This window comes from Cygnus atratus, chromosome 2 (genome assembly GCF_013377495.2).
Source record: "Cygnus atratus isolate AKBS03 ecotype Queensland, Australia chromosome 2, CAtr_DNAZoo_HiC_assembly, whole genome shotgun sequence".
Lineage (NCBI taxonomy): Eukaryota > Metazoa > Chordata > Aves > Anseriformes > Anatidae > Cygnus > Cygnus atratus.
Genome location: NC_066363.1, coordinates 153,816,790 through 153,837,061, shown reverse-complemented (window position 1 = coordinate 153,837,061; position 20,272 = coordinate 153,816,790). Strand labels below are relative to the sequence as shown.

The window sequence follows — 20,272 nt, the reverse complement described above, 5'->3', positions numbered from 1 at the left end:
AGTGAAATTCTAAGTAAATAAATCAGAAGTGCTTAAAAATACTGTTGGGAATGTAAAGGGAGGAAAGGGACACAAATTAACATGAGATTTAAATTGTTCATAAACACATAATTCCACTGAAGCATATACTATTAGTTTTTGCTTGCCTTTTTTTTTTTTTTTTTTACATAGCAACACCAAATAAATGTAAAGTACTGCAGTATAATCAGGTTTGAAAAGTGAAAAAAAAAAATCAGCTGTGTTTCAGATGATTTACTACCTTTTGTAGAGTTCCCCACACCTTATAAAAATTTTTTTTGAACATTAATTCAAAATTAATATTCAATTTTCCTAAATTTCTTGAACAGCCAAACACTTTGATTTGTGATTTGGCATCATGGAAATTCTTTCTCTCAAGATATCACTTGCTTCTTTTCAACCACTAAGTAACTTGACTTTTTTACTTCTGTGCTACTAGAGACAAAACACTGGAGGTTATTTCTAATAAGCCTCTTATAATATTTTTACTGTCTAAAATGAATCTGAGAAAGTAATTAAGAAAAATTAACTTTCCAACTTTACAATATTTCACCTGTAGTTACTGCAGATCTTGGAACTTACCTCTGTGCTTGAGTACTATAGCTGTTGTCATAGGAATCATAGCTTTGCTCATCATAAGCAGTTCCATAACCATCATCATACTCCTGAAAGGATATAAAATAAAGGTAATATTAACCCTGAGCACACTCTAGAAACAAAGTAGTGACTTAGTTCTAAACATGAAAGACAATACCCTCCTGAAATGGATATATGACATATATAAATCCTGAGATGGCAAAATCTTGATATTAAGAGACTAATTCCACATACATCTAAGACTGTATAATAAGCTTGAAAATATCTTGAGCAACTGGCAGCAATGTGCTTCAAAACAGATATTTTAGTTAAAAATACTGGCTTGTGCAGAGAAAACTACAAATACTTCATGTCTCCACATCTTTGAATTTGAGGTATGTCAGCTACTGACCTTCAAGAAAGTTCAGGGAAGCACTTCAGTTAGGAAACAAAGCATCTAAATAAAAGATTGTGAACTGACTGATGTTGCTGACTCTTAATTCTGGACACTAAATTCAGTATTCCTACGTAGACTACAGACAGGAAAGAGAAATTCCCTAGAGATAACACTAGTAAGAACCACAGCTTTACCTAGAATGCCCTCTGTACACTCTTCACCCTGTAGGATTTTAGTAACCATTATTTAAGACACTAAATTAATGACTCCAATAGTGTTTCTCTTGAAGTATTTAAGAATTTTGTTAAAGTATACACCATAATACTGCTCTTCCCAAAATAGCACGGCATTTAAATACTAACTTGAACAAACCATGTTAGCTCCAGCCACAAGCCACACAGAAGTTTAATATAAAAACAGGTGACAATGATGCTGTGCTTTCATGGAAAGATGGAATGTAGAAATCCAAAGAACTGTCACTAATTTACTGTTGGATCAAACAATAAACTTAACTGAGCTAAGCTGATGTTGAGTAAAAATGGCATTTCTTTTGTACTGATCCCTGACGTGGGAGATTTAGGAAATCCTATGCAAATATCCCAAAGGCCTCAATGAATATTTAGAGTTATCTTCTCCAGTTTCACCAAATGAGAATAACTCTAATTAGAAGGCACTTTGAAAACATAGGGACCCAGAGAAACCAAAATCAGGCAATGTCACATAAATGTTTTTTTCTGAATAAGTGCGTATCAACCCTGGCAATATAAGAATAAAGTCTTATGAAATAACAATCTCTCTCCTAGGAAAAGAATCCTTTTCAAGAAATTTTCAGTGAAGACTGATAATAATAAAAACTACTGCTTGTGTCAATTAGGTAGGGCTTGTCCTACTCTAGTAGAAAACACCTTCAATAATTTGCATCTGACAGCTTCCTCGGAAGGAAAGCTTTCTACAGCAGAAATGCCAACGACATCCTCAAAACAAACAGGAAGCTGTGAGTTTGCTGAGAAATTTTCTAGCATTTTCATGTCATTTGAAATTGCTTATATGGAAAACCAAGCAAGCAGCCCACCAGTACTGCTCCGCCACTACTAGATCAGTGAACATGATTGTTTCCCAGCAATGATTAGAGAAGGGTGTCCATGAATATTTGCAGGCACAAGGGAATGACAGCCTATTCATAGGCCTGGAAAAGGAAGAAAAGATTCTTCCAATTTTGTTTTGCAAAGAGATGCACGGATAAACGGTCCCACTCAAAAAAGGAAATTCATTGCTCTTTCAATAATTCACTGTCCTGAAACTAAAAGCTAAAATAGAGTCTTAGCGTTTTCTTTGCCCATCTGATACAGACATGGATTTTCCTTGATGAGCCACACACTAAACCCACAAAACCATTCCCTCCTGCCAGTTATTATGAACAAGCACTTTATTACTTCTTGATGCAATGCACAGACATCTGTTAACAATACAGACATTGATCAGCAGCAGAAGCTGTCTGAGCCAATGTATCTGCTCTGTTCCAGAGCATTTACATGACATTTGGTCTCCTCTCATAGAATCTGCTAACTGTGAATGAGCCAGCCCTAACATCCCTATCTCCAACGATATATGCACATCAATGACAACAAATCGAAGCAGAGGACTGAAATTAACCTTTTAACATTTTAGGAGAACTCTGCCCCCCCTAAGGAATTCTTGGAGAATTCTTAAGCAACCAGTCCTATTTTTCACATTTATATCAATAACTTCAAAAAAAAAAAAAAAGGAAAAAAAAAAAGGAGGAAGAAAAGGGTAAAACAGACTAGCCTGAAGCTATGGTGTATCTATGACTTCTTGCAGACAAAAGAACAAAGTTTACTTGAAATAGGAAAAGCATTATCAGCCTAACAAAATGCCCAGCAGAATGAAAGTACTATTTTGTGAAGGCCAATGTTTTGTATCAGGCTTGTGTGTGTAGCTAGCTTTCTCTTCCAGAAAACTTTTGCTTGGAACTCACTATTGCTCACCATTGTGTGTGTTAATTTCTAAAGTAGAGAATTTATTAAATTTTGCATTATTATTTTGCTGAAGGTGACTCTAAGCTTTGAATGGAAAGATAACTGGTTTCTATTTTTCATATGTAGGATGCCTGGCACTTAAGCATTAAAATCAACCTGTGGTGTTGCAATTACCATAATCTGCTTAAATAGATCCATTCTTCCTTTTTATTGCTGTATTTACATTTGTAAAATCACAGATATACATTAAAAACAAAATAAACTTCCTCTGCTACATGATGCAAAAATAGACTATGTTTAAAGAGCTGCTTATGGTGTCTCGTTGAGAGAGAAAAGATTCAAATTCCACATTTATTTACTGTGCACTACTTCCTTGAAACAGCAAGGAGGCAGGGGCAGCCAAATTATGTTTCAGAGCTTTCCCTGAACTAGATCTGACATTGTATTTTCTGTCAGTCACAATGCATTTGAAAACTTTCCCTTCTGGGAGGTTATTATTAAGGCTGGTCAAGGCAGAGTATTTTCAGTTTTTAATTAAATCTACACTATTTTTTGTTTCTGAAACAGACCTCTTGTGAATTCAATAAATCATAGAATCATAGAATATCCTGAGTCGGAAGCAACCCACAAGGATCATCCAAGTCCAACTACTAGCTCCACCCAGAAATCAGACCATGTGTCTGAGAGCATTGTACAAATGCTTCTTGAACTCTGGCATGCTCAGTGCCATGACCACTGCCCTGGCAATGTTTTATTTAACCTTAGTTAGTATCTATACAAAATATCCTCAGCCATCTGACATGTTTCAGCACTATAAAACATCATTCAAACTTAAATAAAAGTAATTTTACATATAATGAAAAGGCAGAGGAGAGAACTTTAGTATAGGATAGCTGTGTATATTTAAGTACGTCATATTCACTGGCAAACAGTAAGGATTTCTCTTCCTAAAGCTCTTCCTAAAGATAATCGGTAATCATTAAGAGTTTACTAGCGAAGCCATATTTCTTCTCCAAAAAACAAAAGCCCAACAAAATGATGTTTTTAGCCCACGAATGGAAGCACTTTGTTTCTATTATTCATATTCTACTTCTCAGGACAACTTAGAAAACTAACTCTCATCAGATTTAGTCTGAAGAAAAGGCAGCAAATGTGCTGTACAGTTTATGCTTACAATACAAAAATGTAGAAAAAATACTGAGCTGAAAATGCTATAGTCATCTTAAAACTGCAGGTACTTTCCACAGGCACTTGAAATATCAAGCAGGAAAGCATCAAGAGGCAATGGCCTGACTCATGTTCTTTATGATCTTAAGATTTTTTTTTCCAAAGGAAAAGAACGGTTAGAATTACAAGACAGATCTTCTGAAAAAAAAATATGAAACTGTTCTGCAAAATCTCTAACCTTGTTAATAACTCCACTATTAAGCTAGCATCACATTACATTTCCTATGGAAGAGGGCTTTTGCCTGCAGTTGTCTTAATGATAGCACCTGCAGTTGATGTAAATCCAAAGGGTGAAGAGCAGCGTTTGGTAGCTGCAATTGTGTAGTGCAAAGTGCAGACATTTTTCATGGACAGAACCAAAGGCAATACATAAATAAGCATCCTCCAAGTATATTAAACAGTAAGTTACAATCACAGGTCAAATGATGATAAAACCAATGAAAGCAATCTTTGCCAAAACCTCTGCAGTGCCCAACACATTCTAAATCAAGCTAAGTCTTGCTCATCTGTATTTCTTTCTAATGATTAAGTACTTTAAACATACCCTTGTTCATGGGGAATAGGAAATGGTGGCTTTAAATTATAATCTGCTGGCAGTGACAGTGACAGACTAGTGTTTGGGCCCCCTTTAGGTGAAATTAACAATGTTTCAAAGAGAACAAGACAGAGAAGCAGGAAAAAGAGGGGGTAAAAAGTTCATTTTAGCAAAAAGGCCATTTGCAGTGCTGGAAAAAATCATCAAATCAATAAGAAATCATTTTCCCTGCTCTGCCCCACTACGGAAATACGTCCAAGGGAAAAAAAATAATTAAAGCTGTTATCACTATAACTAAAAGGTTGTTGTTTCTTTTCCTCACCATTCTCTGAAATTAATACTTACACCAGTACTTCATCACCAAATACTGGTGGAACTTCGTCTTTTCAGATAAAAACGATCACAATCAAAAAAATACAGTGCTCAGAAATTAACTTGAAGGAGAAAGCACATGAGACAACATCAGCACAAGGCAGTAAAGAATTTTTTCAGCAAATTAGAACTGTAAAAGGAAGGAACAGCCATTTTGTCGTGTGAAAATAAAATCTCCCCATCACTGAAACAACAGGGAATACGGGGCAATCAGAACAAATATGGGCAGCTACTTCCATCTGAAGTCTGAATGCTAACATTAAGGACATTTGCAGCAAACACATACAGACTGCAAGCTCTTAGTTTGTACATTTTCATCTGTTTTCATCTAGAAGGAGACCAGAGCATATTCAACAAGAACAAATAAGGTATTTCTGAAATGGGAGAGACGTACCAGTGGATTCTGTTTCGTGCACTAAAAAAAAAAATAAATAGAAGAGTTGCTAATGAATATAGGCAGCAGCATTTAAACCAAGTGACTATCAGGCCAAAACAGTTCTCTTTCTGTATACAGTGGCCTGGGCCAGAGTAAGAATCACAAGGAGAACTAAGGCCTATGCAATAACATCAAGTCACAACACTGCCCCAGCTCAGACTAGCTGCTTGAACTCTGAAATAATTCAAGAATTATTTTACGTACACAATATAGGTTATGTTTCAACCTCAAGCAGGCAGAAAAACTTTTCAGCTTTGCCTCCAAAAAACATCCCACAGTTTCCACAGCTAAAATGTTGTCTGATCTCCTGAGAAAATGGATTTTCCACTGTCTTTTCAGCACATCATGAAAACCCCAACAGCAAAGGTAAACATAAAAGAAAAATAAACAATGAATTGAGAGTCTTAATACCTTTAAAACTCTTTTTTTTTCACATTTCTTTTTTCTTGACCTACTTAGCATGAAACAGAACATTGCAACTTAAAAATAAATAAATAAATAAATAATGTTCTGATGCTTTGAACTTCCTTTCCAAAAGCCTTACCAGAATTTACTCTGACTTTAAGCACTTTTGAAAAACAAAAACTCAGCGAACGCATTGCTTTAAAAAAAAAGGTAAGATTTAAGTGTAAACCACAACATTATCCACAGAAGGGAACAGAGACAGAAAGGACAAAAAGATCTTTTATGTAGTTCCTAGAGAATGAAGCTTCTTCAAACCCTTTTCCAGGAACTCAAACAAAGCTGCACACTCAAAACAACTACACAAACAAGAATATTTGAAATTAATTTGAATAAAACTATTGCAAGTTTTTAGGAAAGTATCGATATTCAGAATATCAAGGTAAATTAAAACATGGTACAACTATTGCAAAGTGATATTAAAATTATACTGGAAATCAATGCAGGTAGAATTTAAACTCTTTTCAAAGTCTTATGTCCTCCGGACTAACCCTTATTTTGCCTAATATTTTGCTCCCCATTCCAGGAAACATTCACTTGTAAATAAAGAACTTGTATTTTTCATATGGCATACAAAGATTTTGCTCTTTTTTTTTTTTTTTTTTCTTTCCCTACAGATCTTTCCTTTTCAACCAGGAACAGTAAATGAGCAAATGAATGTTAATGAGAAGAAGCAGTCTAGTTTAAAAACAGTTTACCTTGCAAAATCAACATCAACGTTGCTCCAAGAAATTGCTTCCACAGTATGTTTTTTGTAATCCTTACTCTGTTTTTCAAAATCTTCTAAACTAAATATGATCTCACTGAGGAGATGCAGAAAGGATAATTACAAATCAGAATGCTCTGTCGAAAGGGTTAACTCCTGAACATCTTATCAACTCTTATAGACTCCATACAGCCCTCAGACACCTAGGAACTGATATTAAGAGACCCAGTAGGGACTGAGGCCACCTAACTTAACGAGATGAGTGGTAACACTGAAGGTATGAAAAACACACAGATTGTGGCCCCAACCCTGTCAGTGTTCAAGAAGCATTTAGACAATGCTCTTAGATATATGCTTTAACTCAGATTGCCCTGTGTGGAGCCAGAAGTTGGACTTGATGATCCTCGTGGGTCCCTTCCTACTCAGGATGTTCTATGATTCTACATCTGTGGTATACAGTTCTTTAGGAACTGAAGTATACTCCCCTCCACTTGGAGTTCATAGCCCTAAATGCATCCATTGCATTAGACATTTTCCTCACACAAAGGAAATGGGACTTTATATATTACAACCAATACTCAGCATCTTTAGAATTAAATCCAAATGCTTGACATCAAGCCTGGGAGAATTTCAACGAACGTTCTAAGAAGATGCACTAAACAATAGGCGGGAGGTTATTCAGCTGAATGTGCTCCCACCTGTAAGAAGTAAGACTTTGCATTCATTCATTCATTAATTGATACATGTACATTTTATATTAATCACTGGATTGTGAAATGGAGTCTAGACTTCTGCTCTTAGCCATCCAGCCACACATCACTTGTGAACAAACCAACCCCATCTCTTCCTTCCCTTTAAGCTTCCCACAAAGTTCTAGGTATTCCTTCCAAAATGGAAAGCATGGAAACCACAGCTCCTGACGCTGAGAATGCCAGCACAGCCATTAGGCTGGTGGTTAGCACATGCTCTCCAGAGAGAACTGAGGGAATGTGAATACCTGCAACAAGAGTCTAAGCCAAGAGCCTTTCGATACTGGAGAAATACCAAGCTTGCAAATAAGCGTGACTTACAGCATCCCATCTGATCATTTTTTTGGGTAGGATCTTGTTATACAGCAGGTTACAGTGATGTCTTTTTGGTCTTCCCCATTTCTCATATGGAGTAGTATGAGCATAATCTCATCCTATTGTAGCACATATATCTTAAGGTATATGTAGTATAAGTATAGTCTTGTAGAATAGACTTAGTATGAGAAATACAATCTTAAGTCTGAATTCAGTCTGAAAACACTGCTTTGTGTACCAGTAAAAACAATGTATTTCTGGAAATATCCACAAATGTATGCTTCAGGAACTATAAACTTAAAAACTTAAGAATCTCTAAGCTTTAGGATCTTACAGAATCAAATGATAACTAAGGACAGATTTTAAAGTTTAGATCTTGAAGTTTGTTACCAGTATCTGTTATACATCCAACTGTTTTGTTCATCCTTTGAAGAAGCCTGTATCTTCAAATCAAAAAACCTTGACATGTAATTGTAAATTGTTCATAATGTTCTTTTTCAAGTTACAATTTACCTAACATTAGAAAGGCTCCTTAGGTCTCTTAGTGGTAGACATTCCATCATAATTCAATTTCCAATTACAGAAAGCAATCTCATTGAAGCACTCTAATTGAAACACTGCTAGACATTATACACGTGGTCACTACTTTAAGTAACCCTTGTCTGAACACAAGAAAACATCAATAAACATCCAGAAACAGAACTAAAGCTCTGCCACCACTTTACACTCACAGACGCTAGGAGGAACATTTAGAACTGATTGCTTTCTGAAGTACTGCTGAAGCAAGTCTTGACCATAACTTGCTCAATTGCAGTTATTTTTCAGTTCCACACTGCCACAAGAATTCATTTTACTTTAAACAATCTATGTTACAAGTCCAGTCCTTAATGCCTAACATCTGATTATCAGCTCAGATAAATACCACGTTTCATTTAAAACATATAAGCAGTCAAAACAGGACTCGGCATGGCATCATAACAAATATGTTCCCACAGAGTACAGAATTTAAATACTTAGAGAATATTTGAAAAACACTTATGTGAAACAAGAGCAGGAGTGAATAAAAAACTAATCTTAAAAAGCTTCAGCCCCATTGCTGTGTTACTGATTTGGAAAAAAGACCCAAAGGTTTAAAGCTGGTAGAGACGACAAGAAGAAGAAGCAAAAAGCAGAAACTGTTACTAGACAGTAATTGAGATCGAACAGTTATGTTCTAACCTCTGTTTGCCTGAATATTGATTAAGGAGTCAACACTAAAAAAAAGTAGTGAATTGCTAGCATACTGTTACTTATTTCTTGCTTATTGAAAATTATGGAAAAGATTAAAATCTCCAGGTAGTAGTTAAATACAATTTCTGTTCCTTATCTTAATGGAATAAATTGTAAGTTTAAAAATACATGAAAAATATTTTGACTTTTATCTATTGCGCATGTTTGGTTCAGTAAGTATAAAAACACTCTCATAATTAAGAGAACAGTATCCCTGAGACTATCTGCAAGTGCTTCAATAAATCTAGCAACCATCTCGTATGTTTTTCCTTATCCAAGTATTATAAAAAATAATCCTGGCCATGCTTCCATCTCATACTAGGCTTCCTCCTGACCCAAGCAGTCGAAGACACAAAAATGGGAGGCATATTAGCCCTTGGCGAAAGTTTATCACTCCAGAGCAGTGAGGTTAGAACAGTGATTATAAAGCTGGCTGGCTGCAGATGCCTGAAATTTTCCTATCATCCAAGCCGATGCTACAGCTGTTAAAAAAAAAAAATCTTAACAGGAAACAATAAGGAACTGCGGTTTAGTAGCTTCAAAAAATGTATCATGGTACTAGGAATACTGTAAAGTCCTAGGAGGAATGGGTTATGGGGCTGAATGAGAGATGTAAGTGAGACTTGCAAAAGTGGAGTGGGAAAACTAGGCATACTGAACTGGAAAAATGTGCAGTACATTGTGTGACTTCAGCAGAGAAGGCCACACGAAGCATCCAGAGTCAGCATTACAGATATCTGAGAACGCTGGCTGATGAACAGAAATACTCTACCTCTGTGCAGAGCCTTCTGTAACAGTTATGTTCTGGACAACTTACTCATGGGCTCAAAACACGGGATAGAAATGATCACTTATTTCTGTTGATCTTGAGCCTTTGTTAAAATGCATCTACATCCAAATGAATTACTTTTTGCCTCTGGCATGATTTTCCCAGTTTAAGATTCTTCCTCCAGAATTAACCCTTCTGTTTTTTCAGACTACAGTAACTATCTTCCATTTTGGTGTTTTTTAAAAGTAACATCTTAAGAAAAAAGAAAGCGGGGGGTGGGGAAGATAACGATAGGCAGGAGGCAGAACTGAATAAATTACTCTTAGATGTTAAAGATTCGTTGGTCTGACAGATGTTCAGGACTACGGAAAGAGGTTGCCAAAGGGAGCGACTGAAAGCGGAAGCTGTTTATGCGAGTTAATAATTGTCTCATTTTCTGTCACATCAGGTGCATAACAATATGCCAGAGGAAAAGGGCAAGCATTTTATGTACTGGAAGTTCTGCATCATCTTAGATTATGGAATTACAGAAGCAAGTGGTTGAAGGCTTCCATCCAGAAAAAATAGTTTGCTTCTCTCTAAACTTACATATTTTCACACTATTTCAACAAATACAAAGTAGAGGCTTGTAAGCCTATAGGAATGAAAACCTTCATGAATCCTTGCAGACATTCCAGTGTTCAATGGAAAAGTTTCAAATGCTGATCTGTAACTTCTCCAGATATCCTGTTCTCTGTAGCTCAGAAACTATATGCCACACATGCTGCTTAAAATAACATGTTACGATACCCCCGGTCTCATGGATGTTGTCATTCTATTGACATCTCAGCAAATTGTGACACCTTACCCTCCTTGGATATTGAGTTTGCAAAACAGCACTTAATACATAGACACAGGCAACCAGCAATTAGTAAACAAGCACAGAAATATTACTAATGACTCTTACCATGTTACCTAAATCAATAAAATATACAGTTTTGGCACTTTGATTGTATGCTACAATTGGGCAGGTGGAAACAGTATCAGGCTTTAACACCTAACATAAAATACCCTAATGGTTCATGTCCTAGAAAGAGTTTTCTAACAAAGCCCACAAAGACACAAAATATGATAATTTTAAAATGGACCAGTTTGCATAGCTTCATCAATTACAGCATAATATATTTATCCTGGTTCAGATATCTTGTTTGGAAGATAAGTGATCCAGTTGTAGAGAATGTTCTGTTTAGCAGTTTTATAGCATAGCACTGTTTTTCATTATAGTGGGTATTTTCTAATCATTCTCTCAGGAGAGAAGCCTACATCAGGATACAGATTCAAGACGCTATTGGCTACATCCATGGCATACACTTCTACATACATATTCTATAAACAGACATTTATAAATATGTAATTATTCAGGTTTACTTTCTACCCCATCACCACCCATTCCACTGCATATGGTGTGGAAAAAGGCCAGATTGATTTGAAAGGACTACCAGGACTAATTGCTTTGAAAGCATTATGAAATAACCACCTACTTGCCCACCTTAAGCCACGTATAGCCAAGGGACATTTAAAAATGCTGTTGAAATACGGATTCTCATAACATTAATAAACACTACATTAGATTCTCCTTTATTGTTCAGGTATGTATAAAAATGTTCATGCTAATGACATTAAACTTGTATCTCCATAAAGCCATGTTACATAGAACTTTAGGTTTCTGATCAAATGGACAACGGTTGAGATTTGATTTGGAGCTTTTGTGGGGGGAAAATGTGGTAAGATGGGAGGGAGAAGATAGGTAGAAGAAAGGTTTTGACTGAAAAGAAGACATCTGAATAGGAAAAACTTTTTTTGGAACTCATGAGCTCCTTTTTTGCTAGTCTGAATAAAAAGATACATAGTTTGGACAACAGATCTGGCTGTAAAAAGGACACACAAAGCTTTAAGATACACAAAAACATCAAAAGCTTTGTCCTTGAAAACATTTTCTGTAAGACAATCCATTTTTATGACTATAGTTTTGATTTTATAAGCTTCTTTATTCTACTGCTCTGTAAGTTCAGTATAAATTAAATTCATACAATTCATATAATTCATAACCGTCTGTAACTTTCAGTCATACAAAACATTCTGATATGTTTAATTTTTATCGCAGTGAAATCAAGACAAAAATGTAAGCCTTATTGAGATGCACTGTACGATTGTTAAAATTTTTTGGATTAATTCTGAAGCTTTCACAGAAGTATTTTAATTGTCTAATCGTTGAACTGCACTATGCCTATAAATATGGCTCTAGGCTAAAGAGTAGAACATTATTCACATTTCAGAATTAAAGATCTACTGACAGCGTGATTTTTCAGATTTTTAAAGCAGAAACCTAATATGCTTAAGAGCTACATAAATATTTTGCCAAATGCACTGCAAATGTCTTTATGATAGCACATATAACCTGCAGTATTAGTGATATGAAACAGCTCAAGTGTAAGAAGGTAATGAGATTAGCACGTTCTCCATAAATTCTCGGAGCAAGACTTAATTAGGTACTAATTAAAGAAATTCTACTGAGTTCTAAAGTGAACTAAGTGGTAGGCTCATCCCTCCAAAAATCAATACGCTTCATGTCAACAGTTCTGAAAACAGCTCGACTTACATATTCACCATAAGTCTCCTGTGCTGGAGGTGGTGGAAGGGGCCGGTAGCCTGCAGGTGGAGGTACTCCTCTCGCTCTGGGTGCTAGAAGTCCACGGCTACGACTGACTGGTCCTCTACTGGGAGGCACTCCTCTGGGCGCTGGTGCCCCTCTTGGTACTCCTGCCGGTGGCGGAGGCACTCCTCCACGGCCCCTGTGAATACATGGATAACTTATCATTAAATAACACCCCCCTGGCATCCCTTTCAACAGCTCCCTCCCTCACATATGACAAATTTGCTCTGCTACAGCCAGACAAAAACCCTACGAAAGAGCAATTTTAGTTTGGCATTTTTCTGTATGTTTGAATCCAATTATATACATTACGCCATAAATACTGAAAGATAAAAATGAGACGTGTATGATTCAGTGATGAACTTCTTACTAGCTTCAGCCATTCTTTTTTGCTGGTCGTATACACAGAGACACCCAAACCGATTTGCTGGAATCAGTCATCTTCACTACAATTTGATTTATAGTATGTGAAATCACAATCATAGAATATCAGGTTAATTTGAATCTGTCAGGACACATTATACTCAAATCCTGCACAGAGGAATCAGCTGCAACTCCCTTCTGATCCTGAGCAACCTCCTAAATGCAATCCAAAGATCATGTTGCACGTAAGAGATTGAACAGGTCAGAATAAATGAATTTTCTTCTGTTTTTTTCTAAAGAAGAGGTTTCCCGCTGTTGCTGGAAACATTCAAACACGTAATAAATGTGCAGCGTGATTAATTGGACATAACCTCATGTTCTATATGTATTTAAAGACATGAAATATAAGTACATACATAGGTGTTTTTAAAATTCTAAAAGAATAATAAAGGTTAATCTGCAACCCATTAATTTGAACACTTAATACATGGACGTAAAAAATCTGAGACCTAAACAGGGACGGTTTTCAGAAATATTTGATCCATTTACAGGTAGAGTTCCCTCCTGCCTCCCTATAGTAACGGGAGAGACCTAACAGGCACAACTTGTGTGAAGCTTGCATCAATTATCCACTTTTAAACAGGATGTCTAAAATATTGCTAATAGACATCTCCTTTTTAAAGGAGTCCATTTTCCCCCACTGACTTAACTGAGTTTAAATGACTGCTCTGTATGCATATAGACTTGCTTTGAGGAAGTCATACCATTAGTCTAATGTAGCAGTTACACAGAAGAAAATGAACAAGCACAAATTCTTCACAACCTTCTCTACATATCAAGACATCATCTAAATAATTTCCAAAGTAGTAACTGAGTAAAAATATTCTGTCCTGATTTCAGTAGAAATTTCCAACTCAATCAATAGTACAGAATCCAGATCTCTTGAGATCTCATATTTCAACTGTCATATATTTTTATTAACTTATCAGAAAAAAATATAATAAATTTAGCAGAGATGATTAGTATTTGAAAAAGTGCATCAGTGATGAAAGAATGCAGAAATGTAAACACTTGCTACAATCAGTATCTAATTGCTTCTAATTACTGATCAAAACACAGTCACAATTTTAAACAAGCCTAGAGAGTAAGTGATTTAAAACTGTGCTTATTACTTGGTTTTGGCTAATCTGTAGAATGCCTCCTCAGGACAGGGTACCAGCTGCTTATTTGACTTCATTGTAGTGGGGGCAGGGGTGAGCAGAGATGTTCCCAGACACAGCCTGCTGAAGTAATATAAAGAAATAGCAAATGTGACACTTTCCAAGTGAAGCCAAAGAAAGGGAAATGAGCCTATTGGCATAGACAATAGTCAATACCAAGTTTAAAAAAAAAAAAAATCAGTAAAAAGACTGAAGAATCACAAGCCGTAATTTTCTCCATGGCATCCTTTAGCTAGGGTACAAGTGAAAGCAGCAGGAAATTGGACGTGCTGAAAAACATGGAAAAACATTTGAGGGAGGAAAAACGATTTTTTGAGCCAGCATAGGTTTACTCTTGAAGAGGTATTATAACATCAGATACACAGGATGAAAAGGTCTTTTCTGCATTTCAAAAAAGTTAATAGGATTGGTGTGGTGATGGTTGGAAACCATACTTCTCCTGTCTTAGGAGACCATTTATATACGGTTTTCTTCAGGAGTTCTTAAAGGAAGCACGAACAATCTGAGAAGCGTAGTACTGTGTTACACCACTCCGATGATTACCGCACCATGCTGCGGGAGACTACAGAATGGTGCAGAGACAAGAAAGCCAAAAACAGGAGAGTTCAGTTAACACCATGCAGATTGAGCCAATGTCATATCAGGGTGTGAAGGTAAGAATTTTTAGAAACTAAAGAAGGTATCAAGGAACTAATGCTTGGATGGCAGGAGCAACAAACAGAAACCGACTCATAATATTGAGAACCACTTGAATGGGAACCTTTGCATACCTTCACAAAAAAACAACACAGTTTTGGTATAATTTTGGAAAAGGAATTAATTTGAAAAATTAATTTATATCAGAATATAAATTATGTTTAAAAAGATACATTTAAGAGTAAAACGTGTATATGCAGTATGGGAAGACATTCAAGAACATCCCAAGGGAAGTCACACCAAATACACGACTGTCAAAAAATAAAAAAAAAAATAAAAAAAAAATGAGAGAAGGCAAAAGGAGCTCAGTAAAACTAGGACAGCAGGGCAAGAGGTATTTAAACAGGTATAACTTAAAAAGCTGAACCCATCTTTGAACCTGAGGGACAAACGCTAATAAAATAACTTTAAAATACTCACAAAAGCAGGTCAGATAATTTAAGGCATTTGTAAAAAGCCTAAAACAGCTGGAAATCTTTCAAACACCCTGAAATCAGGAAGGTTGCCAAGAGTCTGAAGGCCAAAACAACAGTAAATAATGCCAAGGTATGAATCTATAACATCCATTTTTTTGCTATACAGTCAAGAAAGACTGGACAAGGTTCTCATGCTACAACCTTTTCCTATTGGGAATGCATGGGATGGTGCAGGCAGCTGTCTTAGAAACAAGTTACAGAACAAAAAGAGCAAGTAAAAGTAATTGTACTATCTCTTTATAAAATGCAATATGAATTCAGATGCCTATCTCTTTAATCTGGAGTTGAATGCCAAACTGAATGCGGAATGGAATGGAATGGAAAGGAGCGGAAAGGAAGGAAAATAGCAAACAAAATTCAAAGCAGAAAACTGGAGGAGGGTGCAGGTAGGAGTGTGTGTGTATATATTCTGACATTAGACAAAGTAATAGGTTCTGAGCTATCCCTACCCACAGAACATTCGTAATTAAGATTGGCCCAGTATTCAGGACAATAAAAAAAATAGAAAATGTAAAAAGAGAATAAATAGAGCTGTAATACTACTATGCATCTTTACGATTCTGTTTTCTCATTTTTAAAGGGCATAAAAACTGGAAGAACATCAGAAACTATGATAACCAACAGTATAGAACAACCTTTATATAAGAAACAATTAAGTAGATTAAGGCACTTCAGGCTACAACGGACAACTGAGGACAACATACTTTGATAAAATATAACAGAAACATCAATGCAGTGGAAAAGATATAAAAGGAATTATTCACCTGTCATTCTCTATGTAAGAACCATGGGACATCAAGTAGGAGAGATGGAATATTAATCCAGATTGCCTTAAGGTCTCAGCCACTATGACTAATCCTAGGAAATGTGATCACAGAATCACAGAATGGTTGATGTTGGAAGGGACCCCTCTGGAGGTCACCTTGCCCAATCCCCCCCCTCAAGCAGGGGACACCTAGAGCCAGCTGCATAGGACCACGTCCTGATGGCTTTCAAGGATCTCCAAGGAAGGAGACTCCACAACCCCTCTGGGCAACCTGTGCCAGTACTCAGTCACGCACACAGTATGAAGTATTCCCTGATGTTCAGAGGGAGCCTCCTGTTTTTCAGTTTGTGCTCATTGAAGTTTTCCTGTCGATAAGGAGAGCCTGGCTCCAGTTTCTTTGCACCTTCCCTTCAGGTATGTATATACATTGATAAGCTCCCTCCTCAAGCCTTCTTTTCTCCAGGCTGAACAGTCCCATCTCCTTCAGCCTTTTCTCACAGGAGAGGTGCTCCAGTCCCATCAATCACCCTCATGTCCCTTTGTTGGACTCCCTACAGCATGTCTACGTCTCTCCTACAGTAGGGAGCCCAGCACTGGACCCAATACTTCATTTGTGTCCTCTCCTGTGCTGAGCAGAGGGGAAGGATCACCTCTCTTCACCTGTGGACAATACTTTGCCTAATACAGTCTGGATACCATCTGCCTTCTTAGCAGCAAGGGTACACTACTGACTCACGATCAACTTGGTATTCATCACGATCCCCAAGTCCTTTTCCACACAGCTGCTTTCCAGCTGGGTGGGCCCAAGCACATACTGGTGCCTGTGGTTGTTTCTCCCCAGGTGCAGGACTACACAACTGTTGAACTTCATTAGGTTCCTGTCAGTCCATTTCCCCAGCCTGTCCAGACCCCTCTGGATGGCAGCATGGCCTTCTGGTGTACCCATCAGTCCTCCACCTGTTGTGTCATCCCCAAACTTGCTGAGGGTACAGTTTTACCCATCACCCAGACCATTAATGAGGACATTAAACAGGACTGGACCCAGTAATATTCCCTGAAGTACATTGCTCACTGCTGGCCTCCAACCGGACTTTGCACCACTGATCAGCACACTCAGGGCCTGGCTGTTTCAACCCCCCCTCACTGTCCGTCCATTCGACCCAGACACCAACAGCTTCCCTATGAGGATGTTTTAGGTGACAATTTCAAAGGCCTTACCAAAGCCCACAAAGACAACATCCACTGCTTTACCTTCATCTATCTAGGTTGGTTGGTCATTTCATTGCACCAAGTTGGCCACGCATGACCTCTCCTGTGTGAATCAATACTGACTACTCCTGATGATCTCCTTCCCTTCACATGTCTAGAAATGGTTTCCAGGATTAGTTGATCCATGAGCCTTTCCAGGGATTGAGATGAGGCTGACTGGCTCCTCCACTCCTCAAGCACCTATCCTAGTTGCCATGATCATTCAAAGACTGAGAGTGGCCTCGTAATGGTACCTGCAGCTCCCTCAACACTTGTAGATGCATCCCATCAGTGCCTTTGAACTTACATCTCTTTTGCTGAACTACTTTCTAACCTGATTCTCTTCCACCAAGGGTATGTCTTCCTCTTCATTCTGGGTCCCTGGATTTCTGATGGCCACTCTTACCAGTAAAGACTGAGGCTGAAAAAGCATTAGGGACCTTAACCTTTTTCTTTTTTTGTGTGTCACTCTGTTCCATTCAGCAGCGGGGCCACATTTTCCTTAGTCTTCCTTTTGCTACTTAAGCATTCACAGAAGCCCTTATTGACTTTGACATCCCTCAACAATGTGATGACTCCTGTAAGTCATCTCAAACTTACAGCTATGCAGCAGACATCTGTTACGGGCAAAACAGATGGCCCAATAGCTGGTTATTCCCAATATATCCTTTTTAAGATGCCCATCTTTCATCTATGCTTTAGCTAATCCTACCACACTTGAATTCTGATCCACCTTGCCTATTTTTTTTCCAAAACACTTATTTTAATTTATGTATTTCTCTAGTTCTGTGTTTTTAAGTAAACGCTACACGCACACATACTTAAATGTAACCCACTGTACTTCCATTCTAAGTTTATGTGCTAATTATCTTCTTCTGTTTATACCCTAGACATTTATCGGTGTGCAAATACACATAACATATTAGAAAGCACTCCCACTGGATAACTAATGACTTTTCAGCTAGATTTCCTAAAGAGCTTCTCCATGTATTCCATGCTGTGTTTACCATTTCTGATCTAAACACATTTTTCTTTTTGATCTCATGTTTTTTTTTTTTTTTTTTAATTTTCCTGCTCTTTTCCTCCCATAATCAACATCTGAGGGGTACTGGTCATCTGCTTTGCAGTTTCCTGCAGAAACTGCATAGATGTCCTTTTCTCTACCCTTTTTAAACAACAACCATCTCACTTATAAATTCAAAAACCTACCTGCATCTGGTAAAATTTAAATTCACCCTTTTACAGGTATTTCATTCAAATAAAAACAGCTTTGTTCCATCACTTTCACAGAGATATTTTACCATCAAATTAAATTCACTATGGCTTCTAGTTTTCCCAAGTCTTTTTCACTGCTTGCTGCTTTCATGACTGAGGACATCATTCTGTACACCAAATTTCAGCTGTCATCACCAAATATCCTTGTCTTTGCATATGGCCTATAGACTGTATTTTTTTCTTTACAAACAACACTTAAAATATATCTTTTTTTTAATTACATAAAACTTTGTCATGAAGATTTTAGATGACATCAAAATTTCAAGATAATGAAAATCCTTCAAAAATCAGATATTCTTTCATATTAATTGAAAGTTTGGAAAAGTAGATTTTGAAACTTTCTGAAACATCAGCAACTAGGTACCAAATTCCCATTTTCATTAAAATTATAGCACGGTTGTTCAAATTACTATTAAACAGTCTTGACCCACAACTTTATTTAAAATATATAATCCATGGTTTCATTACAAGCAGCAAAATTAGTGAAAATAAGTTTTCCTTTTGATAAAGGAAAATGTTGTATTAATACTCATTCAGAATGCTTCTGAATCTAAATTTAATCAACACATTTTGTTGCCTTTTAGCCTTCTCCTTAATCCTTCCACCATTTCTTTGTTATAGAAGAAAAGATCTTTGTTTCCCTTCTAAAGGATACAGAGCATTATCTCCAAACCTTGAAAGATGTACTTTACCAAAACTCATTTTGTCAGCCTGTGATGTCAGCTTTGACTACCTGCTCATTGGATTTTGAAATAAAAGCGTCTTTTGCCCTTCTGTTTTCCCTCCTCTGTAGCATACTGTCTCATACACTTTCAAAAGTCTTCTGAATGTCTTCTTTGCCCCAATGCCCATATGAACATCTTTTACAATACTGAGATTGCCAGTAATATCCAGACTAACACTGTACACAAATGGACACTTAACTCTCCATGTCTTCAAACTTTTTGTATACTTTGACAGCGTATGAACTTTGAAACAGGGTTAATGAGTCTTATTTTCAGGACACCTGAAATAAAATGGTCATTGTCTGCAATCAGATTTATAATACTGCAAATATGCCAAGTCCTTAAGCGCTATGGGAGACAAATGTGTTTGTTGTATTTTCAGGACACCTGAAATAAAATGTTTGTCATCTGTGATTCCTCAGATTTATGATACTGCAAAAACACAAGTACTACAGGAGACAAAAAATGCTTGCCTTTTGCTACATTTATGAGAAAAACTCTACTCTTGAATCTTATATTAGTATGCTAACCAGAATCCCATGAGTTTCTCTGATGATGACAATTCTACTCTTTAAGTACCTATTAAGTATATTTTCTACTAAACAATCTGTAATTGTAAACAGTACTTAAACACATCAAAAACCTAGATTGCAGCCTGGTGCTACGATCGTGACATCTAGACAAATTTTAAAGAAAAAGCAATGGTCTAGGTACTTGAGACCACTGGGACTTACTCTCAAAGAAACATTTTACTGACCTAAAACAGATTACTACAGTTACAGCAGAAAACGCTTCTTTGTTCTACCTTTATTATCAGTTGGGTTTTGATTTTCCAGAATGCATTAGTTTGGCAGTGGTGAATTCAGTGAAGGAAATTCAACCTGACCATTTAATTGGGCCAAGCGAATCTAGATGCCAAATTAAGAATTACTTTTACTCCTGGAGCTTAGTAATTAACTTATACACTCTGCAGTGAAAAAAAG

The 20,272-nt window shown here is 36.9% G+C and overlaps 1 protein-coding gene across 3 annotated transcripts in view; it reads right to left on the bottom strand.

Annotated features, from left to right (window-relative positions):
* Nucleotides 1-20,272, bottom strand: part of KHDRBS3 (KH RNA binding domain containing, signal transduction associated 3) — an 89,830-nt gene that overhangs the window by 16,766 nt on the left and 52,792 nt on the right. Inside the window, exons 6-8 of one of the 3 annotated variants that reach the window (XM_035561683.2) lie at nucleotides 14,056-14,166; nucleotides 12,467-12,659; nucleotides 601-683 (exon numbers count right to left, since the gene is read on the bottom strand). In XM_035561683.2, the coding sequence (XP_035417576.1) occupies nucleotides 601-683; nucleotides 12,467-12,659; nucleotides 14,056-14,166 (387 nt within the window). The remainder of the gene's footprint in view (nucleotides 1-600; nucleotides 684-12,466; nucleotides 12,660-14,055; nucleotides 14,167-20,272) is intronic. The other 2 variants (XM_035561684.2, XM_035561685.2) reach the window with 2 other exon arrangements.